At 42.5% G+C, this 26,441-nt stretch overlaps 1 protein-coding gene across 1 annotated transcript; it reads right to left on the bottom strand.

Moving 5' to 3' along the window:
• Positions 1–16,915: 16,915 nt before the first annotated feature.
• Positions 16,916–21,371, bottom strand: LOC308668613 (pulmonary surfactant-associated protein D-like; the record flags this gene model as incomplete). Its single annotated transcript, XM_081328623.1, has 4 exons — positions 16,916–17,522; positions 17,923–18,006; positions 19,428–19,556; positions 21,170–21,371. 4 exons carry the CDS (start codon positions 21,369–21,371, stop codon positions 17,143–17,145), a joined length of 795 nt encoding a protein of 264 aa, XP_081184749.1. The 3' UTR covers positions 16,916–17,142.
• Between the last annotated feature and the right edge of the window lie 5,070 nt (positions 21,372–26,441).

Raw genomic sequence — 26,441 nt, 5'->3', positions numbered from 1 at the left:
AACGGTTTTTTGCGCATGCGCGGACGCACGCAGTCACCATTTTTTTTAAAAAGTCAGATGGAACCGGTTCCCGGTTGCCCGACGGCGACGGCCCGTCTGCAAAGCTGCCGCTTTGCAGATGGGCCACGGCAGCTTCCTGAAAGAGCGACGCCGCGGCCCGTTCGCGCGGAGGTACGCACGCACCTCTCCAAAGGTTTGGGGAGGTGCGCGCGCAGCTCCGCCCATTCGGGGAGGTGCGCGCGCACCTCTCGGAACGGGCCGCGGCGTCGCTCTTTCAGGAAGCTGCCGTGGCCCATCTGCAAAGCTGCCGCTTTCGGCAGCTTTGCAGACGGGCCGCGGCAGCTTCCTCAAAGAACCACGCCACGGCCCGTTTGCGCGGAGGTACGCGCGCACCTCTCCAAAGGTTTGGGGAGGTGCGCGCGCAGCTCCGCCCATTCGGGGAGGTGCGCGCGCACCTCTCGGAACGGGCCGCGGCGTCGCTCTTTCAGGAAGCTGCCGTGGCCCATCTGCAAATCTGCCGCTTTCGGCAGCTTTGCAGACGGGCCGTGGCAGCTTCCTCAAAGAACGACGCCGCGGCCCGTTCGCGCGGAGGTACGCGCGCACCTCTCCAAAGGTTTGGGGAGGTGCGCGCGCACCTCCGCCCATTCGGGGAGGTGCGCACGCACCTCTCCAAACGGGCGGTGCCACTCTCCATTTGGAGAGGTGCGCGCGCACCACTGCCCGTTCGAAGAGGTGCGCGCGCACCGGGCGGCTGGGAGCCGCAGGAGACGGCTCAAAGAGCCGCATGCGGCTCCGGAGCCGCGGGTTGCCGACCCGTGCCCTAAACCCTAAACCCTAAACCCTAAACCCTAAACCCAAGCCCTTTTTCTACGTTATTCTTTATCATCCCCCTAACTTCCGTTCCCAGCATGGCGGACTAGTAGTTCCCGAAGACCTTTTGGTCCATTCTTCTTAATCATTCCCCCCGAACTTCAATTGTTAATGGGGGTTAATGGGATTAATTGTGGTCAATGGGGTTTAATGATGGTTAATGGCGGTTAATGGGTATTAATGGGTTTAATGGAGGTCATTGGTGGTTAATGGGGATAATCGGGGTTAAAAATGGTCAATGGTGGTTAATGGGGGTTGATGCAGTTAATGGGGGTCAATGGTGGTTTATGGGGGTTAATGGGGGTTAATGGGGGTTAATGCAGTTAATAGGGGTCAGTGGTGGTTTATGGGGGTTAATGGTGGTTAATGAAGGTTAATGGTCATTAATAGGGTTTAATGGGCTTAATTGGGGTCAATGATGGTTAAAGGGGATTAATGGTGGTTACTGTAGTTTAATGGTGGTTAATGGGGATTAATGGGAGTTAATTTAGTTTAATGGGAGTTAATGGCAGTTAATGGCAGTTAATGGGTTTTAATGGGTTTAAAGGAGGTCAATGGTGGTTAATAGGGGTTAATGGTTCTTAATAATGGTCAATGGGGTTTAATGGGGGTTAATGGTGGATAATGAAATTAATGGAGTCAATGGGGGTTTATGGTGGGTAATGGGGGTTAATGGGGTTAATGGGGGTTAATGGGTTTTAATGGTGTCAATAGTGGTTTATGGTGGTTTATGGGGGTTAATGGTGGTTAATGGTGGTTAATGGGATTTAATCATCATGTCCGGGGAAGGAAATTTCTGTTCCCGGGGTCAGGGATTTTTGTGCCCAGGAGACCAAATTTTTTTTTTACCCAAATGTAAAAACGGATGCCAGAATGAGATTCGCAGTTAAATTTCCTCCTTAAAAGTAGTGTTTTTTCTAGTTTTAAGAAATCGAGCTTTTTTTCATGACCAGGGAAGAAAATTCTTGATGCCTTCATTAAACCACATTAAAACCAATAAACCACATTGATCCCATTAACTGCATTAACCCCCATTAAACCCCATTAAACCTAATTAAGCACCATTAACCCCATTAACCTCTCTTGACCCCCATTAACCACCATTAACCACCATTCACTCCCATTAACACCCATTAATCCCCATTGACAATTGACCTGTATTAATCCCATTTCAACTTGGGTTGAAACTAAACATTAAGAAAACCAAGATCATGGCATCTGGCCCTCTCAATTCCTGGCAAATAGATGGGGAAGAAATGGAGGTAGTGACAGATTTTATTTTCCTGGGCTCCAAGATCACTGCAGATGGGGACTGTAGCCAAGAAATTAAAAGACGCTTGCTCCTGGGGAGGAAAGCCATGACAAATCTAGACAGCACACTAAAAAGCAGAGACATCACCCTGTCAACAAAAGTGCGTATAGTCAAGGCTATGGTCTTCCCAGTTGCAATGTATGGCAGTGAAAGCTGGACCATAAGAAAGGCTGAGCGCCAAAGAATTGAAGCCTTTGAACTATGGTGCTGGAGAAGACTCCTGCGAGTTCCTTGGACTGCAAGGCGATCAAACCGGTCAGTCCTAGAGGAGATCAACCCTGACTGCTCTTTAGAAGGCCAGATCCTGAAGCTAAAACTCAAATACTTTGGCCACCTAATGAGAAGGAAGGACTCACTGGAGAAGAGCCTAATGCTGGGAAAGATTGAGGGCAATAGAAGAAGGGGACGACAGAGAATGAGGTGGCTGGATGGAGTCATTGAAGCAGTAGGCGTGAGCTTAGATGGACTCCAGAAGATGGTAGAGGACAGGAAGGCCTGGAGGAACATTGTCCATAGGGTCGCGATGGGTCGGACACGACTTCGCAACTAACAACAACAACAATCCCATTAACCCCCATTAATCACATAAATCCCTATCAACAACCATTCACCCCCATTAACTGCATTAACCCCCATTAACTGCAATTAAACCCCATTAAACCCCATTAACCACCATTAACCCCCATTAACTTCCATTGACACCCAGTAACCACATTAACTGCCATTAACCTTCATTAACCACCATTGACACCCAGTAACCGCATTAACCACCATTAACACCCATTAACCCCCATTGCCCCCATTAAACCCCATTAACCCCCCTTAACCTTCATTAACCACCATTAACCATTAACCCCCATAAACCACCATTCAATTTCGTCCTTAAAAATAGTGTTTTTTCTACTTTTTAAAAATCGAGCTTTTTTTGGTGTCGGGGGAAGAAAATTCCTGATGCCAGGGTCAGGGATTTTTGTTCGAAGGAGATGAAAAAAATTGTTTGACCCAAATGTAAAATCTTAACGTGAAATTGCTATAATATTAATGAATAGGATAGGACAGGACAGAATAGAATAGAATAACAGAGTTGGAAGGGACGTCTTCTAGTCCAACCCCTTGCTCAGGCAGGAGACCCTATACCATGTCAGACAAATGGCTGTCCAGTCTCTTCTTAAAAACTTCCAGGGTTGGAGCATTCACAGCTTCTGGAGGCAGGTTGTTCCACTGGTTAATTGTTCTCACTGTCAGGAAATGTCTCCTTAGTTCTGGGTTTCTTCTCTCCTTGATTAGTTTCCATCCATTGCTTCTTGTCTTCTCTCTCTCTCTCTCTCTCTCTCTCTCACACACACACACACACACACACACACACACACTCTCTGCTTTCTCTCCCTTCTCACTCTTTCCTCCAGTGGCACCTGGGCAGAGTGAGAGAAGCTTAAAGAGAGAGGGGGGGGAAGGGGGATTCTGCCCTTTTTGTAGCACCTCACTTTTCTCCTCCTCCTCCTCCTCCTCCTCCTCCTCCTCCTCCTCCTCCTCCTCCTCCTCCTCCCTTTCCCCCCTGGCTCACTCTTGCTCTCTCTCTCACACACACCCCTTGGCATGTGAATTGGCTGCCTGGATGTGCGTTTAAATGTCCCACACACCCAAATAACCATATCTGTCAGGATCTCCACCATCAGCCTAGTGCCTCGCTGGCATCCTGCCCTCAAAGGGAAACGGATGGGAAGGCTTTGGGGCAATCCACAACTGTTTATCTCATGGTGGAAAATGGGGGAGGGGGACCTGATATGTGAAGAAGATCAGAGCTGTTTGCACTTGATACGCTGTGTATCTTCAAGGCTGTTTGCCCTGGCTGTGAAGTCCCAGCAGCCTAAACAACCCAGAGTTTCCCACGACATCGCAGCAATCCCAGATTGGGTGGCAGCACACCAAACATTGTGGGGAGGGGGGGAGAGGAATGGGGAATATTGGGTTGGCTCTTTTTATTGGTGAGCAAGAACTTCAGATTCCGCCTCAGTCTTCCTGCAACCAACATTTTTAGTAAAAGTTCTTCTCCCTTCAATCAGTTGGAGTTGAGAGTCTGTTTTCCTGAATGGTTGTTTCGTGGCAAGTCTGACAGTATCCCTTTGTGAAGCCCCTGGGATGAAGGGGTAAGAGAAGAGCACTGGCAGACCAATGGCTGGAGAGGACCATCAAGTGAGAGACAGCCTGGAGAGACAGCCAAGTGAGAATGCCCATGTTGGGTCAGCCATGGTGGAGTGCCCAAGAAGAAGTGGGGTGTGTTAAGGCAGCCATGTCCAATTGTGCTATTATGCTTTTGGTTAACCCACCAGGCCAAATTTCCTTTGCTAAGCTAGCTAGGATTCGGTACGGTTCATCTCTGACCTCTTGGGCTGCATGCCTCACAGCAAAATTACTGCAATACATTTTAAATTCAAGTGTGGGTCCCTGGGTGCAAATTGATATTCACTGATAGGAATATCCCAGGATTCCTGCCCTACCTAGACACCGAAGAATCCTTTGCATAATGGTGCAAGGATTTCAGGGAAATATAGCAAGAGTGTTATAGGACCATGCCCATTAAGTTGTCTCTCAGTGTAAATAAACAAAAAAAAAATAGAGTCTCAAGGAAGAAATTCTGCTGGGAAATGGATTTATTGACAAACTGGTGGGAAATGGATCTATAAGCTGTTACATATCTGTGCAAGTTTTGCTAGCTAAGCTAAGCTGGAGAAGACCTGGAAGACAGCAACATCTCTCTGATTATGGATCATAAAAGGTAAGCAACCTCAAGTCTGCTGACAAGTTCAGTGGAGGGCTGAGGATTCCAAGATGCTAGAACGAAGGCAACAGAATAAAACTTGATTTCCTATTTGCTTGCTGAAAATAGGGGAAACGGTTGGATTAAGACTTAACTGTCCTATGCTAGACTGTGCCTGTGAGAAACAGAGTAAGCTCTCTTTTTCAACTGTGTGATGGAATTCTTTTCCTTCCCCCAGCCCAACATCTGTTAGATGGTGAATTCACAGATGATTGCCTGGGAATCCTCACAATCTATATTATGCCACTGGCCATCTGTGTGCATTTCCACACATTTTTTGTTTTTAAGGTCACTGGGTTTCCCTGGAGCCCAGTTGAAAAAATGGACGGGAAGGCCATTCACTTTCTCAAACTGGTTTTTAGCTGAGTTGTAACTTAGTCCCAAAATTGCTCGTCCGTTACGCTGCTCTAGTAAAAATTGGAGGCCTTTGTTCTCTGCTTTATTCTCCGGCAAGGCAAGTTTGTCGTCACACTCGTTTTGGCCACCCCGGAAAGTACCTATTTGGTCTTTTGCAAAATGACCTTTTAGTCTTTTGAAAAGTTTATGATCAACAATCCTTCCATCGGGACCAAGGAGAACTAGGAAGAAAGAGAATTGCAAAGCTTTGAAATACCATGCTTACTTATGTTGCAACATGCCAATGTACCAGGATTACATCTATGGCCGTTTAACGGAAAGGAGTTTTTTTTCCCCCCCAACAAAATATGAAAGTGGTCTGGGGAACAGTTAATTAAATGGTGGGCCTATGCTCCAGTGTGCAAAATAACTTTGTAACAAAAAGCAAGTCTGATGTCTAATCACCATCTTAAGAGTCATTACATTCTCGCCAAGAGTCCAAGTGCAACTGTGTCTTGAATTCCATTGACCCTTATTTGGCCTCAACTTAGCATTGAACTTTAGTTGACTAGATACTTCTCTATAGGCTTCAACAGTAAAACTTTTGACTTAACATATCATCCTGATCCTTTGTGCCTGACAGAATCTCTCAGAATCCTCCAATCAATCTTAACACTCCTTTACCGCATAGTATTAGAGGTACAGTATGCTAGCGAACTCGCCACTCTCCTGGTAAGCCACAATCTTGGCAACCCATGAGAAAAATCAGACCTCAGATTCAGGGAAAAGAACTGGACAATCCTTGACTAATGGCCACGATTGAACCAAAATTTTCTGTGGCTAAATGAGGTACCTGTTAAGTGAGCTTTGCCCCATTTTATGATCGTGTGCTTGTAAGTGTGAAAAACAGTCCTAGGTCATTTTTCCCCCCATTGCTGTTATAACTTTGAACGGTCACTAAACAAGCTGTCGTAAGTCAGGGATCATCTGTGTGCAACGGCGAATAAATAATAAGAAACCCACAGGACAAAGTGTCTGTTGTGTTATCAAAACCACTGTTGGAGGCAACTGAACTCAGAGCAACCTTGAAAGCCAAATAGGGTGGTCCTTGATTAATATTTGGATGGGGAAGCCATCAGGAAAACCTAAGGTTGTTAGCTAGATCAAGATCAAAACATCCCAGAAGGGCCTAACCCCTTTTTTACAAATACCTTACCTGTAATAATATTGAAGACAACTGCTTCATGCTGAACCAGGTGATCGTGAACTTTTTTAATTTCCAAACAAAGATCTGAATGGGAATGTAATTGCATTAGATTTCCTCATTGATATCAAATCTAGTTAGAGATTCTTGAATGAAAAGAATGAAATGTATAATAGCCGTGAACATTTTCATCTAGTCAGAGAAACTCAGTAACTTAGACCTCTTGTATATTTTGAAGCCTGGAAATATGACCGAAGATAAATTAAAAGGAATTTCACTTTTTTAGGAATATATGAAAAATTGTATTCTATCTTTGGAAGTATATCCTTTAGAACTATAAATTCTTCTGAAGGCCCTCATGTAGCTATCCACTAAACGTTGACTCCAAGAGTCATGCAGAAGACACTCATTCATGATATAAAGACATATTTCAAAGCTTATACGTCCTTGAGTTTGGGAACTTACTACCACAGATATTTCTTATATGGATATTTAAATTTGTGGCAGGCATAATCTCCGTTGATTCCTAATATTATTATGCCTTATGAATTTTCTGTTCAATCAATATTCTGATTGAACTACTGAATACAGTGTCTTTATTGGTTGAATAAGAAGCAGAGTAACCTTCATAATAAAACAGAAGACGTTCACCAACCCTAAACAACACATATCCTGTTTTCCAGTGTTTTATGCAGCTATTGATAAGAAGGCTGGTTGGACAAGTTTTGTCTGTAGAATATAGAGAGTTATAAATCTCTCCTTCAATTTGGATAGACCACAAAATATATTTGTCTGAGAAACAAGTTTATTAACTCAGTGGAGAGCCGATAAAATAACTTGGCCCTTGTTTGGAACAGGAAGTAAAACAACCTTGTGTAAATATGCACAAGTTCAAGAAATGAAAAAACAAAACAAAACTGTGAGCCAAGGAAGATTGGGGGAACATTTTTTTGAGGGATGGTCGGACAATAGATGAACAAGAGGTCCTGTTGATTTACTTTGAGGAGCAGAAGATATATAAGAGGAGGAAAAGAGATAAGAGTATTGATGGGCAAAAAAAAAAGGGTGGGGGGGCGGGGAATGAAATTTCTGCAATGTCGCTTTGCTGTCACAGCTGAAGAGATGCTGTCATTTTGATCCTTCAAACAATCCCAGACCTGTAAACCAGATCTACTCACCACAGTGATATCAAAGTTCATTTGCTTGGACCTTGTACAAATAAAAGGAGCCAGAAGAATGGAATTGGTGGTTGTAAAGTGAACAAAAACCTAGGCAGAGTCTATTGAATAAGTCATTATGTGGAGGCATTTACACACAACACTGAGGCATAGATTGGAGTTTACAAAGCTTGGTTGTTGCAATCCTGCAACACATTAGCATGGATGTTGGAAGCCAACCGATAGGCTTCAGCCACCCATGTACCATTTGATGGGTAAATGAAAGCCGGGCATGATTTAGCCAGCAAACAATGATTAAAACAAACCTGGCTGAATGGAGTGTAGTAGTAGTAGTAAAGTTGGAAGGGACCTTAGAGGTCATCTAGTCCAACCCCCTGCTCAGGCAGGAAACCCTATACCATTTCAGACAAATGGCTGTCCAGTCTCTTCTTAAAAACTTCCAGTGTTGGAGCATTCACCGCTTCTGGAGGCAATTTGTTCCACTGCTTAATTGTTCTGTCAGGAAGTTTCTCCTTAGTTCTAGGTTGCTTCTCTCCTTGACTAGTTTCCATCCGTTGCTTCTTGTCCTGCTTTCAGGTGCTTTGGAGAATAGCTTGGCTCCCTCTTCTTTGGGGCAGACCCTGAGATACTGGAAGACTGCTATCATGTCCCCCCTCACCCTTCTCTTCATTAAACTACACATACCCAATTCCAGTTCCTTATATGTTTTAGCCTCCAGTCCCCCAATCATCTTTGTTGCTCTTCTCTGCACTCTTTCTAGAGTCTCAACATCTTTTTTTACATCGTGGTGACCAAAACTGGATGCAGTATTCCAAGTGTCACAAGGCCATCGTACAAACTACAGGTCTGTAGACATTAGTGGCAGAAATATGGTTTGCAGCAAACATCTCTGTGCACTAGCAAGCATTACTGAATTACTGCTTATGCTCCAACTACAGCTTGTTGCTACTCCGTACAGATTCAAATGGTTGAATCAAGATCTGATCATAGCAATTTGTTTGAGGAAATGCATTCCTTTAAAATTTCCTATCTGAAAATACACCCCTTTAAAATAGCATATCTAATTTCCTTGCTCAGAGGGTTGTGAGAAGGCCCAAAATACCTGCCCCTTCTACGCGTACAAAAATAAAGCAGCACACACTCATGCAGATATTTAGATACCTTGAATGTCCCCTTTGTTAGGTGCCCCTTCATTCGGTTCAATCCCCTCTTGGAGTGAGACCTTGAAGGCCAGCTGAAGAAGCATTAGGAAGATCAGCCCTTTTTGGAGGCATGGCCTAAGATGTCAAAGATAATATAAAACAAGTTATCCTTCGTGGGTTGTCAGTTACCGGATATGGGACCAGTTCCTGAGCTGTTGATTGTGGAATCCTAGTTGGGTACCTGCAGACTATCATGGGGAGGGGAATTCAGATTTTGGCTTAATGTCCTGGTTCCGACGGATGGAACTCTTCAAAGAACTTTGAGGCACTGTTTACCTTAAAGAATCTTTATTCGAGTAGCATGGCATCGGCACGTACACGGTCGAAGTCAAAATCTGAATTCCCATCCCCTGAGCACATAGCATCAAAGCACAATTCCCTCCTCTAATTTACAGTCATAAATCACATTCTCCAATTAGTTTGAAATGCGGGCTTTCTCTCCTGTTCTCCAGCCCGCCATTTCTTATCATCTCTTATTTCAAACAACCTTGATTCTCACACTGCTACAATATTGTTATGTCTAACTAACTCCCAGGCACATTCCACCTCCTCCCCCCCCCCAGTACCATCTAATTCCAACTCTAATTCTAAGAGTAAAACATAAGAAGGAAAATGGCTGCATCCACAATGTTGTCAAAGCAAGAACATCCGGTGTTAGCAGTGTTGACACACACACGTATTGCTAACTTTATTAGCAGATGGAGAAAGAGAGAGAAACTCAGACAGCGCCCAAGCCCCAACAGCTGAACCCCGAGCTGCATATATTCCCCACTGTTCTGGCATTCCTCTCCCAATTATACCCAATTCTAATCAGGAATGTTTGGTTTTAAGGAACTGGAAAAGTATTAAAGGTACCACAATAGAAAATCAAACCAGAGTTGGGCTGCCGGTAGATGCCCACTTGAAAGGTAAGGACAAGGAGAATCAGGAAGTTTGCAAAACAATAAATAGGTGACTTAAAGGCCATTGCAGCAGTCAAAGTGTCCTTCTTGCATAGTAATCATCAGTGTGTAAGAAGATAAATAGAAAATACCTTGAGGAGAGTCTCATCCTTATCATGAGTTGAACAAAAGAGATCCTTCAGCAGCACGGTCACTCAGCTTCTCTGTGTCTCTGTGTCTCTTGTAATCTTTGCAAGACATTAAGAAAAGAAAAATGCAGCAGGAATTAGATGGACAGACAGACAGATGATAGACAGACAAACATTGGTGCTTCAATTTGAAAATTGGTGTTGAACCTTGGGAAGAACCAGGAAAAACTTGAACAATCTGTAAAAAAGGTTGGATCTGTCTATCTAATCTAGTCAGTCAGTCAGTCAGTCAGTCAGTCTGTCTGTCTGTCTCTCTGTCTGTCTGTCTGTCTGTCTGTCTGTCTATCTATCTATCTATCTATCTATCTATCTATCTATCTATCTATCTATCTATCTATCTATCTATCTATCTATCTATCATCTGCCTATCTAGCCTATCTCTCTCTCTACCTCTATATCTCTCTCTATATATCATATCTTTTATATCAATCTCTCTCTCTATATATATGTATGTATATATGTGTGTGTGTGTGTGTGTGTGGAGAGAGAGAGAGAGAGAGAGAGAGAGAGAGAGAGAGAGAGAGAGAGAGAGAGAGAGAGAGATAAAAGATATGATATAGTTAAAGAGAGACAGAGAGAGATATTGATATATGACCAATAGTTGATGGAATAAGAAAATCACTCTTCATTATTGTAAAAACTATACATGGAATTAAGTCATGCCTTGCAAAAGGGAGTGAATGTGCTTAAATAGCACATAGAAATGAGGCTTTCTGCGGTCTTCCATAAATAAAGAGAAGCATTTTGATCGCTCAGTCAAATAAACTCTTACTTCTACATATATCTAGAAATAATCAGCTCTCTTCATAGAAAAATAGTAGCCATTTTTACTTCTATGGAGATTCTCATTTACTCAGGGCATAGTGATCCCAAAGATGCCTTTTTTCATGAGATAACTGGACTTTCTTTGTTTTTCTTTGAAGATGTCTTGCTTCTCATCCAAGAAGCTTCTTCAGAGCTGAAGAAGCTTCTTGGATGAGGAGCGAAATGTTTTCAAAGAAAAACAAGAAAGTCCAGTTGCCTCCTGAAAAAGCATTTCTGGGATAGCCATTTTGCCTAACTCTAGCTCTTTATAGGGGACGCAGTGGCTCAGTGAGTTAGGACGCTGAGCTTGTCGATCAGAAGGTCGGCAGTTTGGCGGGTCGAATCCCGAGTGCCGCGTAGCAGAGTGAGTGCCTGTTACTCATCCCAGCTTCTGCCAACCTAGCAGTTCGAAAGCATGTAAAAAGGCAAGTAGAAAAATAGGGACCACTCTGGTGGGAAGGTAACAGCGTTCCGTGCGCCTTTGGCGTCTAGTCATGCCGGCCACATGACCGCGGAGACGTCCTCGGACAAGCGCTGGCTCTTTGGCTTTGAAATGGAGATGAGCACCGGCCCCTAGAGTCAGAAACGACTACCACGCATGTGCGGGGGAACCTTTACCTTTACCTAGCATCTTTATAGATGCTGAAGGCAAATATTTAAGATTAAACTCTTAATCCTTTCCCAGGTTTGCAGAAAAGTCTCTAAAATTTCGACTGACTGAACGACAGATTTTTAAAAAAGAACCACCAGTTATTTTACATGAAATAAAATTGAGTCAAAAGTCAGATCACTTACCTTGTGATTTCCAGGGTTTCCCAGTGTCTTGGGAAGAATAATCTGGGGGACTTTAAGGCTTTCTTTTATACACAATGCCTTGTGAGAGAAGGTCTCACATTTCACGTTCGCATTTTGGGAATCAATGTTCTGAGCCACAAATTTCAAACCACAGTTTCCACCACAGCTCCATGTCACGTAGGTGATGTTCCCATTGCTTCCTTATTGACTCTTGTAACACAATGTGGAAGACTTAGATGAAGGAACAGAAGGAGAACCCATTAAAAATTTGCAGATGACAATAAGCTGGCGGGAATAGCCAACACCCCAGAAGACAAGCTCAGGTTCCAAAAAGATCTTGACAGATTTGAACAATGGGCCCTCTCCAAGAAAACGAATTTTAATGTGGAGAAAAGCAAAGTTTTACACAAAGGCAAGAAAAACCAAAAGTACAAGTACAGATTAGGAGAAATCGGGCTCAACAACAGTAACTATGAGAACTATGAGAGGGATCTCTGAGCCCTAGAGGATGATGATGACTTAAATATCAGGCAGCAGTGTGTAGCCAAAAAAGCTAATACAATCCTTGGTTGCATAAAAAGAGGCACAGAATCAAAATCACACAAAGTATTAGTACCATTTTATAAAGCTTTAGTAAAGCCACACCTGGAATAATGCATCCAGTTTCGGTCACCACGTTGCAAAAAAAGATGTTGAGACTTTGGGGGGGGGGAAAGGTGCAGAGAAGAGCAACTAAGATGATTAAAGGCCTGGAGACAAAAACGTATGAAGAATGGCTGCAGGAATTGGGTATGGCTAGTCTAGAGAAAAAATGGTCTAGGGGGTGACATGATAGCAGTATTACAGTATTTCAGGGGCTGCCACAAAGGCGAGGGGGTCAATGTATTCTCCAAAGCACCAGAGGGCAAGATAAGAAACAATGGATGCAAACTTAACAAGGAGAGAAGCAACTTGAAATTAAGGAGAAATTTCCTGACAGTTAGAACAATTAACCAGTGGAACAACCTGCCTCCAGAAGCTGTGAATGCTGCAAACACTGGAAGTTTTTAAGAAGAGACTGGACAGCCATTTGTCTGAAATGGTATAGGGTTTCCTGCCTGAGCAGGGAGGGGGTTGGACTAGAAGACCTCCAAGGTCCCTTCCAGCTCTATTCAGATTGATTGATATTCATCACAAAGCAAGTATTGTTAAAAGGTTTTAAAGCATAAGCAAGGAATATTCTGGCTCTTTATAGTTGGTTCAAGCAAATATTTAAGGATAAACTCTTAAGCCATTCCCAGTTTGCAGAAATGTCTCGAAAGATTCTCAACTGACTGACTGACAGGTTTAGAAAGGAATCACCAGTGATTTTACATCAAGTATTTCTTTTTTCCATCAACACAATTAATTATTTGCTTTCCTTCTGGGCCCAAATAGATTTTCTTCTTGCTCGGAGACTGTTTTGCTTTGTCTGTTGGGAATAGAGCTATTTTAGTAATGCAGTGGAAGAAAGTAAAATTAAAATGGCACTGTAGTGTCACAGATTTAACAAAAATTAAAAATGACTACTTTTTGCACACGACCCTGCAATATTCTAAGGTAAAATTGCTATAATATTATTGATTGATGGATCGATTTGTATCCAACCTTTATTATTTTTACAAATACCTCGAGGTGGTGAACATAACCAATACACCTTCCTACTCCTATTTTCCTCACAACAACAATATTATGAGGTAGATTGGGCTGAGAAAAAGAGGGGCTGGCCAAAAGTCACCCAGCTGTCTTTCATAGCTAAGGCAGGACTAGAACTCATATCTCCTGGTTTCCAACCTGGTGCCTTAATCACTAGACCAAGCTGGTTCTCAAATCAAACTATGATTGGTTTTTCCTTGTAGCGGTGATGAGTTAATAGTTGAATAATTTGTCCCTCCTGATCTTGTTCCGTTCTGATTCAAGATTTCGATAATGCAGTAGAAAACTTAAGTCTCATGTAACATTCTTAACATTCTTTTATTTAAAATATCATAGTTTTTTAAAAAAATTATGAGCACCACTGTGCCACATTAGAAATTGCGTTATACTGATGCTCTTTTAAGGCATTTTTCTGGAACCAGCTGTCTACAGTACATTTGGCTGCCTATTGTTCAGAGCCAATGCCCTTTATACTGTAACTGTGATGACAAAATTAATTTTCTTGAATTGAGCCATTAGATATTGCAGCATAATGTCACAGAAATTTGATAGTTATCTCATAATTTGTGAAATCTGCACAATTGCTACTGATCAGGATAAAAGATGGAGGCGGTCCTTTAGGATAAGGATCGTACATGCCAGGCGTACTATCTTACTGAATCAGTAAAAGAAAAGAATGAAGGAAGATTGGGAGAGAATTACTGTATACAGAAGTAGCAGATTTCAAGAATAGGAAAGGGAGATTGCATAAAAAGAACAGGGCCGATCCATTCTGTATTTTATTAATCCAAAGCACATCAACATTAAATAGAATTCGGTAAAACTATAATACGTTTGGCTTATCACAATTAATAATCTCTTTTTTTGGGGGGTTTGCTGCCTTTCTTTCAGTCCTGCCATTCATCGGAAGGTTTAACAAATGGCAAACATTAATCAGGAACACTCTGGCATCACGATTGAGAGCAAACAACTCTTCTTAGAGACAATACCTGTAATTTTTCCAAAGAGGAAGGGATCCTCAGTCATTTGTGACCTGACTTTGTTATGGATTTGATAACTGTTTTCCGATTTAATTGCTAGATCCTGCTTGGTTAGTCATTCAGTTTGGAGAAGTTTTGTGAACCCGTCTCATTTTTATTCTCATCAAAAATTTGCCACTGATTTCTCTGCCAAAATTCGACACTATGATTTTCTTTTATCCATTTCCTGGAACTTTGTACAGGCAGGGAGACTTAATCTTAAATTAATGCCTTCCTTCTTTCCTTCCTTCCTTCCTTCCTTCCTTCCTTCCTTCCTTCCTTCCTTCCTTCCTTCCTTCCTTCCTTCCTTCCTTCCTTCCTCCCTCCCTCCCTGTCTCTCTCTCTCTCTCTCTCTTTCTCTTTCTTTCTTTCTTTCTTTCTTTCTTTCTTTCTTTCTTTCTTTCTTTCTTTCTTTCTTTCTTTCTTTCTTTCTTTCTTTCTTTCTTTCTTTCTTTCTTTCTTTCTTTCTTTCTTGGAAAAATATATACCAAGATAAGAAAGCCTCTTCTATAAAAAATCAGAACGGATCCTCTGTCTTCTGTCTTTTCTGGAAAAAAAAACACCATTCTGGTTGGGCTGGGTTTCTGAATATAATGGATTCCACATCTTTGTTTCTCTTTAACTTATCTATTATGCCACAAAGGTAAATCCACCAGTGAGACAGAATGACCTAATGGTCAACAAAGGGTTTAGATAAGAGAATGGATACGAAATTTGGAAAAGCAGTCTAGCATTGGAATTTGTGATCCATTGCACTTTGAACCCTGGGCTCATCTTTATTCATGTCAAAAGCACCTACAAATTATAGACATATAACATTCAAGTAAAGTAGATATGAAATAGATAGTAGAAATATAAAAGCTAAAGGTTCCCCCGCACATGCGTGCTAGTCGTTTCTGACTCTAGGGGCCGGTACTCATCTCCGTTTCAAAGCCGAAGAGCCAGCGCTTGTCCGAGGACATCTTCCGTGGTCATGTGGCCGGCATGACTAGATGCCAAAGGCACACGGAACACTGTTACCTTCCCACCATAGTGGTCCCTATTTTTCTACTTGCATTTTTACATGCTTTCAAACTGATAGGTTGACAGAAGCTGGGACGAGTAACAGGCGCTCACTCTGTTACGCGGCACTTGGGATTCGACCTGCCAAACTGCCGACCTTCTGATCGACAAGCTCAGTGTCCTAACCCACTGAGCCACCGTGTCCCTTAAAAAGTATGTAGAATAAATAGTATTCAAATAGTATTAAAACTAAATGACATTTGCCCAGTATCAGGCCATGTTGACATTATAATCTGTCACCAGCATGAGGTCTTCCTCCAAACATGTTGATGGACATCATATGCACCATAGCATATGCGAGATGGATTATTCTTCATCACATTCACACAGGGTATCTTCTGTAGGAAAGCCCAGTGTTCTTAGATCAAAAGACAATCTAAGAACTCTTTGCTTATCTGCTTTGAATGGAAGGAGTAGATGTTCCTGTTGGAGTCATCCTAGTTAATTAATTAGGAGTTGGTGAATTGGACCCAACCATTGGGAACTGTTGGACATATGTCCACCATCCCAACCACGCTCTAGGAATAATTTATAGCACCTTTTTTAGGGCATTCCAAAGAAATTCTTATTCCTTGTCTTCTTCGTCTTCTACTTCCTCCAACCTTCCTAGTATAATCATTGTTGTTTTTTCCTAATCCACCATTTGCTCACATCCCACAGCAATAGCACTTAGACTTGCCTACCACTCAGCAGGGTTATACAGCCCACTCTAAGTGGTTTACAAAGTCGGCCTATTGCCCCCCCCAACAATCTGGGCCCTCATTCTACCAACCTTGGAAGGATGGAAACCTTGAGCTGGTGAGGATCGAACTGCTAAACTGCTGCCAGCCGGCAGACAGCAGAAGTCGCCTGCAGTACTGCATTCTAACCACTGTGCCATGCACTCACCCCATGCCCAAACTATGTGGCTTTCTGCTTACAGTTGATCACTTCAAGAATCAAGTCAGACTTTATTTAGTCCACGACCGATTGACTGTTGATCACATCTTCCTGCTGTCTTTGGTTCCGTTTTGTAACCCGAGCTGGTCATTAAAATAACTTATAGATCAATTTTATTTCCCCCCCCATCTTGATGTACATTTGGAAGGTAAAAAAAAATGGGCAAGGCAACGGGGAAATAGCGAGAAGGGTTTTATGTGGATGCTTTCAATGTCTGCAAACTGTGAATCAGACAGGAGGATTACCCATTAAGAAATTTATTAGAAATTTGTTTGACCACTCTATTGATCAGAGTACAAACATCCCCCCACCCTGCAAATAATGCAGTCATGGTCCATTTGGGCTTCTTTTAAAAATGAAAAAAGGTATTTCCAAACCCTGTCATCTTCTGGAAAGGATTTTGCATTAAAAGCCATAAATAGTCCTGATAAAATGGTTGCTCAAGTGTTAAAAGGCAGTTAAGTGATGTTGGTTTGATAGAATATATCATTACGCACATTATATACAGTATATTTAACCAGTAAAACCCAAATAAATACTACATTAAGGAGACAGTTTAATAAGTGATTATCTAAACATGACAATTGCCAATGCATTATTTATTAGCTGCGTTGTCACAAACGTTTCTCGTAAACCCACACACCGCCTCCAAAGTGCACCCAAGCTGAATTAAATTACACAAAATTGCTCCGAGGTCTGTTTGACCATTGCCCAAGCGAATCTTCTGATATCTTGCTGGTTGTTTTGCTCGTATTCTGAAGTTGAAGTCGAACACCATGGATTTTGGAAAAAAATTTTTTTTTTTGCTACCCCAACAAGTTTAGAGAAGGATGGTTGGATTAAAACTCACAGATGATTAAGCGATTCAGATTGCAAGTAACGTCATTCCACTGGCCATCCAGGTACAACTCTATGCAATCCTCTTCCGCTCCATTAGGTTCGCCTTTCGCCCACTGTGAGTACTGCATTGGGTTCCCGTTGAGGTGCTTAAAGGTACCTTCGCTTTCGCGGTCAGTCATCCCAAGGAAAGCATGTTTTCCAAGTTTTGAAGCCAAGTTTTTTAAGGCAGCGTTTTCCCCCTCATTTCTCGGTGAAGCCAGCTGCCCACCGAACCTGGAGCAGGTGGCTTTGGCAGTGTCATAATTGGCTTCGGCTCCATTAGATGCAAATTTTTTGTTTCCTATGATGGTGAAGCTTGGGAAAGCAGCCTCTAGAAAATCTAAGAAAAACAAACAAACAAACAAACACAAACCACAAAACGAAGTTAATTCTTTCCCGGCTGTTTTGCAGGGCGAGAAATCCACTTTAGGAGCCATCCTGATCTTGACATCAAATGAACTGAAGGAGCATCAGGAAGTACCAGTAGAAAGTTTTTTTTTTATAGAGGAGAATATTTGTAGCTCAGGGCTGAAATGATGGGACCTTGGTGCTCTCTGAGCGTGGTTGTTCTCTCACCGATGTTTCATTACCAAGCCAGGTAACACCATCACTGCATGATGATGTTACCGAGTTGGCAATGAAACACCTGAGAGAAAACAACCAAGCTCAGCACCAAGGACCACCCGACAGGATTCATGGAAGTCTTTGCAAGTATTCCCAAAGAGACGATTCTGTCTTACCTGCGTGATTCTTACTTGCAGTCTCCTTAACAACCTGCAGCTCTGCTCGTAAATCACGAATCTGGGTTTTAAGAACCTCAATCTCTGAAGGATATGAAAACAGAGAATTATTCTTCACTGCTGTCAGAAGCAAAATAGATTAAAAAAAACAACAACCCACGTCTGAAAGCCTGGCTTCTTGGCTTTGCTTCTAAGATCCTTTGGAAACTTTTACATGTAAAACATGAGATTTCCAGGGAAGGTTGACACAGCCGTACAATTTGGGTAGCCAGATGTGCTGCAGGAGAAGAGCTGCTGGGCTAAGACAGCCCCCAAATCAAGAGGAGTCTGGTCAGCCCATTTCTGATGAACCAATTTCACCAAAAGGCGTAAGCCTTCATGAGTTCACACATTGATAAATGTGTCCATCTTGTAAAGGATGCTACCAGGCTCTTGCTGAAAACGTCAGAAAACCCGACATTTCGTTATGTACTGCTCCAGAAATTTGCACCCCAGGTGCCATTTGTACACTGGAGTGTTTCCTTGTAGTTGTTTTACCTAAAGCTGGATATCTCAAAACAACAACAACAAAAACATGCACGAAACAATAAAAAAAACAACATCCAGAAAGACAAAACCAGAAGCCCTAAAGCAGGGGAGGCAACCTTGGCTCTTTTATGACTTGTGGAATTCAACTCCCAGAATTCCTGAGTCAGCATGGGGGAACTATGGCCCCCCCATGGACTTCAACTCCCAGAATTCCTAGGCCAGCATGGGGGAACTATGGCCCCCTCATGACTCGTGGACTTCAACTCCCAGAATTCCTGAGCCAGCATGGCTCAGCTTGGAAACCTCTCCCTTTCCCCTCAGCGTGGCTGACTCAGGAATTCTGGGAGTTGAAGTCCACGAGACATAAAAGTGCCAAGGTTGCCTACCCCTGCCCTAAAGCAATACTCTTCAATAACAACAATTACTGGGCTCCAATCTCACCTGATCCCAATTTGTGAGAAGAGAGCTTTTTTTATGGCCAGAGGTCACCTGCAGTACTTCATTCCAACCACTTGCGCCATGCGCTCACCCCATGCCCAAACTATGTATGTGTCTTTCTGCTTACAGTTGATCACTTCAAGAATCAAGTCAGACTTTATTTAGTCCACAACCGATTGATTGTTGATCACATCTTCCTGCCTGTCTTTGGTTCCGTTTTGTAACCCGAGCTGGTCATTAAAATAACTTGCAGATGATCCATCCATTCAATCAATTGATCTACCAAAGCTTATTTTATTAATCCATCCATATAAAAAGACAAATAGAGGGAATAAGCAGGCCAAAATAATGGATAATAAGAAGAGCTACGGTGTCTTTCTTTGAGTAAAGATTCAGTTACTGCCAGATGATAGCTCTGAATGTTTTTCACCATGCAAAATGAAGAGAGGAAAGAATCATTGTATATCCTTTTGACGTTCTACATAAAAACCGAAAAAGCATTTGTAAAATCTCAGCTCCGTGCTGTGTCTTATCTTTACCTGCACTGTCTCCTTTTTCTCCTTTCAGCCCTTGATCCCCTTTCAGCCCTTGATCCCCTTTCAGCCCTTGATTTCCGTTCGAGCCAGGAGGTCCAGCTTTACCTGGAGGTCCCTGTATTCCTTTTAAACCTGCCAATTAAATAAAGAAAAATGCACAAAAAGATAAGTGAAGAAACTGATTGTCATAGTTAACAAGAGCCACAAGATCAGAGGCAATGAAAGAGTTCTGCTAAACATATTGCGCAGGAAACGAGGAACCATCACCAACCAGAACACAGAATAATAAGGTTGGAAGGGACTTTGGAGGTCTTCTAGTCCAACCCCCTGCTCAAGCAGAAAGCCTACACCATTCCAGACAAATGGCTGTCAATTCTCTTTTTGGAAATCTCCAGTGATGGAGCACCCATGACTTCTGAAGGCAACTTCTGTTCCACTGATTAAAGTTTCTCGCTGTCAGGAATTTTTTACTTAGTTCTAGATTGGATCTCTCCTTGATCAGTTTCCATCCATTCCTTCTTGTCCTGTAATCGCTTGTTTTGGAGAATAGGTTAACCCCCTCTTTTCTGTGACAGTTCCTCAAATATTGCAAGACTGCTACCATATTTCCTAGACCTTCTCTTTGTTAGACTATGAGAAACAATGGTGGGAAGCTGATCAAAGAGAGGAGCAACCTGGAATAAAGGAGAAACTTCCTGACGGTGAGGACAATCAACCAGTGGATCCGCTTTGCCTTCAGAAATCGTGGGAGCTCCATCACTGGAAGTTTTTAAAAAGAGACTGGACAATCACCTGTCTGATATGGTATAGGTCCTCCTGCTTGAGCAGGGGGCTGGACTGGAAGACCTCCAAGGCCCCTTCCAGATTCTATTCTATTCTATTCTATTCTATTCTATTCTATTCTATTCTATTCTATTCTATTCTATTCTATTCTATTCTATTCTATTCTATTCTATTCTATTCTATTCTATTCTATTCTATTCCATTCCACTTCACTCCACTCCACTCCATTCCATTCCATTCCATTCCATTCCATTCCATTCCATTCCATTCCATTCCATTCCATTTACTCTACTCTACTCTACTCTACTCTACTCTACTCTACTCTACTCTACTCTACTCTACTCTACTCCACATATATACTTCCCTCAATTGTTCATTGTATATAATGTCAATCATCCATTGGGGGTACACGTAAAAGCTCTTCTCCTATGGGAGAAAAAGGAAGGAAAACTCTCTCTGATGGAAACACCAGAGTTTTTATAGCCTTTACTTCCTCTTAAGGTAAGGGTAAAGGTTCCCCCGCACATGCGTGCTAGTCGTTTCCAACTCTAGGGGCTGGTGCTCATCTCCGTTTCAAAGCCAAAGAGCCAGCGCTTGTCCGAGGACGTCTCCGTGCTCATGTGGCCGGCATAACTAGACGCCAAAGGCGCACGGAACGCTATTACCTTCCCACTGTAGCGGTCCCTATTTTTCTACTTGCATTTTTACGTGCTTTCGAACTGCTAGGTTGGCAGAAGCTGGGACACGTAACAGGCCTTCACTCTGTTACGCGGCACTCAGGATTCGACCCGCCAAACTGCCGACCTTCTGCTGGACAAGCTCAGCGTCCTAACCCACTGAGCCACCGTGTTCCTTTACTTCCTCTTACATGATGTATAATTTACCACTGAACAATGACTCTGGCCTTAATGTTTGTACTCAACATAGATCTAAGAAAATCTAAAGAGTGGTTTATACTGTACCTGGATCTCCTTTTGGCCCTGGAGGACCTTCCTTCCCATCTCTTCCTGGTAAGCCACTGCTCCCTGGGGTTCCTGGTAATCCATTAATGCCAGGAACCACAGGGCAGATGTTAACTTTCTCTTCACATCTGCATGCCTCAGGATCTGATGCTTTCGCCAATGACACTACCAGCATCAGGATGTAGAAAGCGTGAAGGTGCATATCTTAAGAAGGGGAAAATAGCACATATTTTGTTTTCCTTTGGTTTGGGGTAAATAACATTCTGATATTTTGTGGTGGTTCAGGTGGGTGGTGGAACAAGGACTGGATGGCTTCCCCGCCTCTTTCCCATTGATCAATTGGGGGAAACCATTGACTAGGTGATGATGTTCCCCTATTCTTTCCTGTGTTTTGAGGTCATCAGAAGCAAAGAGGATTGTAGCTTGTTTTCCTATTATGTGTGGGATTGAAGAATAGAAGTTGCCTTAATGCCTTCTCAAGCAGTACTATTATATCACCTATCCCAGGGGTAGGCAACCTGGGCTCTTTTATGACTCGTGGACTTCAACTCCCAGAATTCCTGAGCCAGCCATGCTGAGGGGAGAGGGAGAAGTTTCCATGCTGAGCCATGCCGGCTCAGGAATTCTGGGAGTTGAAGTCCACGAGTCATGAAGGGGCCAAAGTTTTCCCCATGCTGGCTCAGGAATTTTGGGAGTTGAAGTCCACAAGTCATGAAGGAGCCAGTTTCCCCCATGCTGGCTCAGGAATTATTGGAGTTGAAGTCCACGAGTCATAAAAGAACCAAGGCTGCCTACCCCTGACCTATACTTATTAGCTATACCTGTCACCTATTAGGATTACAGGGACCATCCTAATGCTTCCTACAACATTTGTGTTTCATATATTCTACATCATGGGATATTTATATTGCATATTATGATCCGTTGCACCATCAGCCAGATGTTCAGACTTCAATATTTTTATCCATCTATTGAGTCCTTCTCAAAGACCTGGGATAGGAAGATGTGGATATTTTGTGGTGTTACAGATATCATTGCATGATAAAACTGATTCTCGTCAAGCTGCCTTTTGCAATTGACTGATGATACGTTTGTCAATGCCAATGGTGTTCAAGGGATGCTCCAGATGGTTTGGGATTGCACCCCAGGTGCCTATCACTATCCGTACTACCTTTGTTTTCTTTTACCACAGTTGTTCTAGTTCTTTTTACAAGTCTTTGTATTTTGTTATCTTCTCCAGTTTTTTTTTCCTTTTCTATTCTGCTGTCTCCGGGTATGGCCACATCCACTATGCAAACTTTTTTCTTTCTTTCTTATCAACTATTGATAAGTCCGGGGTGTTATGTGGCAGGTGTCTGTCTGAATTCTAAACTCCTATTACTGTTATTGTTGTTATTAAATTTACAGTATTTGCTGCCTATCTTGCCATCTGGCTACTCTAGGCGGTTCACGGCCATAGGGGGGGGGAAAGCGAAATTGAAAAGAAGTTAAAACAATGCCAAAGTGAATAGAACAATATAATAAACAAGGAAAAACAAAAACAAACAAAATATCCATATGATTAGTAAAAAAGATGTACATTGATGGTATATCAATTTTTGTTTTTAAAAAAAAGAGTATGAGAGCAAGATTGTGAGAACCATCTCCACCCCATACTATTAAGTAGACACTCTTTAAAATATCCATTTTTAGATCACGCCTTGTTTCACCCAGAAATGTTGCAATTGCAGGCTTTCGGTTAGGTAGCACAATCCCTAAATAGCTTCTTTGTCATCCAAAATTGACTATTGGAAAATCAAGTGGTGGTTAATGGTAGATCAGAAGCTGCTGTGGACTTCGTATGAGGAGCTGTGGTGGTGCAGGATTAGAATGCAATATTGCAGACAAACTCTGCCCAGTGCCAGGAGTTTGATCCTGATGGGGCTCAAGGTTAACTCAGCCTTCCATCTTTCGGAGGTCAGTAAATGGGGACCCAGATTGTTGGGGGTAAAATGCTGACTTTGTAAACCACCCAGAGAGTGCTGTAAAAGCAATATGGGGTGGTGTATAAGTCTAAGTGCTATTGCTATTACTAAATACAATAATAGATTGTTAACAGAGGGCTTTGAAGTTTAACTTTGTCTTGGTTTCACCTATTATCTCTCTCTCTCATCTATCTATCTATCTATCTATCTATCTATCTATCTATCTATCTATCTATCTATCTATCTAAAATTTTCATATAGTAGACAGACGCCATGTCAATCTTGTCCAGTAAACAGAGTTGTAGAAGTTCATAAATTGTGGGCCTGTTGTTTTTTTTTTTTTGGGGGGGGCTGATTATTATTCTTGAAATATATTGATCAGTATTCAACTGATGGGGGTGGGATGATTCTATGTGTATGTGTTATTTTTTTCCTATGCACTTTTTAAATGTCTTGTTTAGTTTTGCTTTGTCCTTATATGCCTTTTCTTTCTTTCGTTTTGGAGATTGCATTTTAATGTGGGGAATAAAATAATAACAATAATAATAGTACTAACAACAACAATAATAGAAGAAAATCAAGGAAAGGGACGGGTGCCTATCCTTAACATGCATCCTCCAATAGCAGTGTAACAATCCAGAAGACCCTGTTTTTTTCCGCTAGAAAACCACAACAACAAAAATCTGTCCTTGTTTCTGGGTAAACAATTAAGCAAGCTGTATAAATAGTTCGCATGTGCAAATATCTGATTTCTTCAACAGCTGCCGGCCTAGTTAATCATCAGCGTCTTTCTGAAAACAAAATGGAATAACCTACCCTGCTGTAAAAGAAAATATTTATCAGGTCAGCTTAGATCAGACATGTCAAACACAAGGCCCGGGGGCCGGATCCGGCCCGCAAAGTGGTTTCATGCGGCCCGTGAAGCCATCCTGGAAACAGTGAAGGAATGGCCGCCACTGCCTTGGCCCTGGCCCAGAGACCCTCCTCCTGCCAGAGACCCTCAGATCTGTCCCACTCCTGCCCAGGCCCCCATAGGCACCCTTGATGCCAACGATGTAGAGCTGGCCACGCCCACCCAGTAGGCCATACGCACTAACCACGCCCACCCAGTAGGCCACGCCCACCCTGGCCACACCCACCCAGCCCCCTGAGGGCAACCGCAATGCTGATGCAGCCCTCCATGAAATTGAGTTTGACACCCCTGGTTTAGATCTGTTCTGAACCAGCCCTCTTCTGGCCTTGTAATAAGGCAAACCCCTATTCAGAAAGAAGAGACTGGAGAGCGTCCAAGGCTAAAAGGCATCTGCCAAGATTTATTACGCAGTTAACAAAAACACTAGAGCTTGTCTTCTCAAGCGGAAAAGTTGCTTTCAGCAACCAGCCCCTCCCCAAACACTCCTATTATAGAGAGCTCAGGGCGTGGTCTCCCTGTGCCTCCTCCCGAGGAGTCCCGCAGTCTTTCTTTGTTTGTTCCTGCTCGACTGCCTCCTGCGTCGGGCGTCCTTGAACAGGGCCAGCTGTGGGTCATCTTCCTCCGCACTCTCGGGCTCACGCAGCTGAGAAGAGGTCCCCGGCTGAGGGCTCTGCAAAGCCTCCAAACCATCATCAGCCGGTTCGTTTCCCTCCTCCCCCTCATCTGAGTCATCCGATACATCGGAGCCGGCTGTCGGACCCACAGGCTGGCCCTGAGTCACAACAAGATCAAGAGAGGAGGAAAAACTGAGCTTGCATATTTGAGGCAGGGCACACTTAAAGCCCTTCACCGGAGGAAAATGATATTAATTAGGTTAATCTATCGGGCACTAGGTAACAGTTCATCAAAGGCACACAATCTAATAACAGCAGTTACTGGCACCCATGGAGAAAAGTATCTCCTCATGAAATTGTGCCGGAGCTACAATTGTTGAATCAACAACTCTTTGCACCTTTGAGCCTACGGACTACTCAAGGTAGCATCAAAAGAAAAATCAAATTTGTCTCTTGGAGCATGTTTTTTTCCCCTTTACCCCGCTTCCCCTATTTTAGGCCATCTCTTTCCTCTTTTCTGCTGGGGTAAATAAATAGTCACACGGCCTGTCTTGATTTTCAAGTAATGCTGCATTATTTTATCTTGGTGTTTCCGATTAGTTTTATTTCAGCTTGCTGCTTCAAATTTCCTTTACTTTATCTTAATTCCTGCTTAAAAGGGGTTTCCTGTGTAGCTCGAGATTTAATAGATATCATTAATGCTGATTTTACTGTTATAGTAGCATCAAAATAAATCCTTCGGGGTAGAAGTTATTCCAGAACAGCCAGTTCTATCACAGCTGAAATTTGTTGCCCTTGTAATCTATATAATATAGAATCATTTATTTATCAAATGATTCATAAAATCATTTTTTGTTTTGCGACTAATTTAATGCAGAAGTTAGATATTTAGCCCATAATCCACTCACACCTGCCACTTTAGCCTAAAATGTTTCAGACTGCTGCTGTTTATTGAACTTGACTGCGCCTCGGATACCAATTTGCTCCTTCCACGTTTGTTTTATTTTCAAGAAGATCATCTGATACTTTTGAGAATGGCTACAAAGGGACTGCCTGTTGGAATCATAAAACATTTCACACCTTGTGTTTGCTGTGAATAAAAATAGGAAAAGTGCAAGTTCAGAAAGGGTGTATTTGGCAAAAAGAATTTTGTATATAAGCAGTCCTTGGTGCTCTCTGAGCTGGCTTGTTTTCTTGCAGACCTTTCCTGACCCAAACTAAGAAACATCATCAGTGCCAGTTTAACTTTGAAGTTTAACTTTGTCTTGGTTTCACCTATTCTCTCTCTCTCTCATCTATCTATCTATCTATCTATCTATCTATCTATCTATCTATCTATCTATCTATCTATCTATCATCTATCTATCATCTAAAATTTTCATATAGTAGACAGATGCCATGTCAACCTTGTCCAGTAAACAGAGTTGTAGAAGTTCATAAATTGTGGGCCTGTTTTTTTTGGGGGGGGGCCCTGATTATTATTCTTGAAATATATTGATCAGTATTCAACTGATGGGGGTGGGAGGATTCTATGTGTATGTGTTGTTTTTTTCCTATGCACTTTTTAAATGTCTTGTTTAGTTTTGCTTTGTCCTTATATGCCTTTTCTTTCTTTCATTTTGGAGATTGCATTTTAATGTAGGGAATAAAATAATAACAATAATAATAGTGCTAACAACAACAACAACAACAATTGTTGTTGTTAGCTGCGAAGTCGTGTCCGACCCATCGTGACCCTATGGACAATGTTCCTCCTGTCCTCTACCATCTTCTGGAGTCCA

This window comes from Vipera berus (genome assembly GCF_964194415.1).
Source record: "Vipera berus genome assembly, chromosome: 5".
Taxonomy (NCBI): Eukaryota; Metazoa; Chordata; class Lepidosauria; order Squamata; family Viperidae; genus Vipera; species Vipera berus.
The sequence above is the reverse complement of the archived record's forward strand: the minus strand, read 5'-3'. Positions and strand labels throughout refer to the sequence as shown.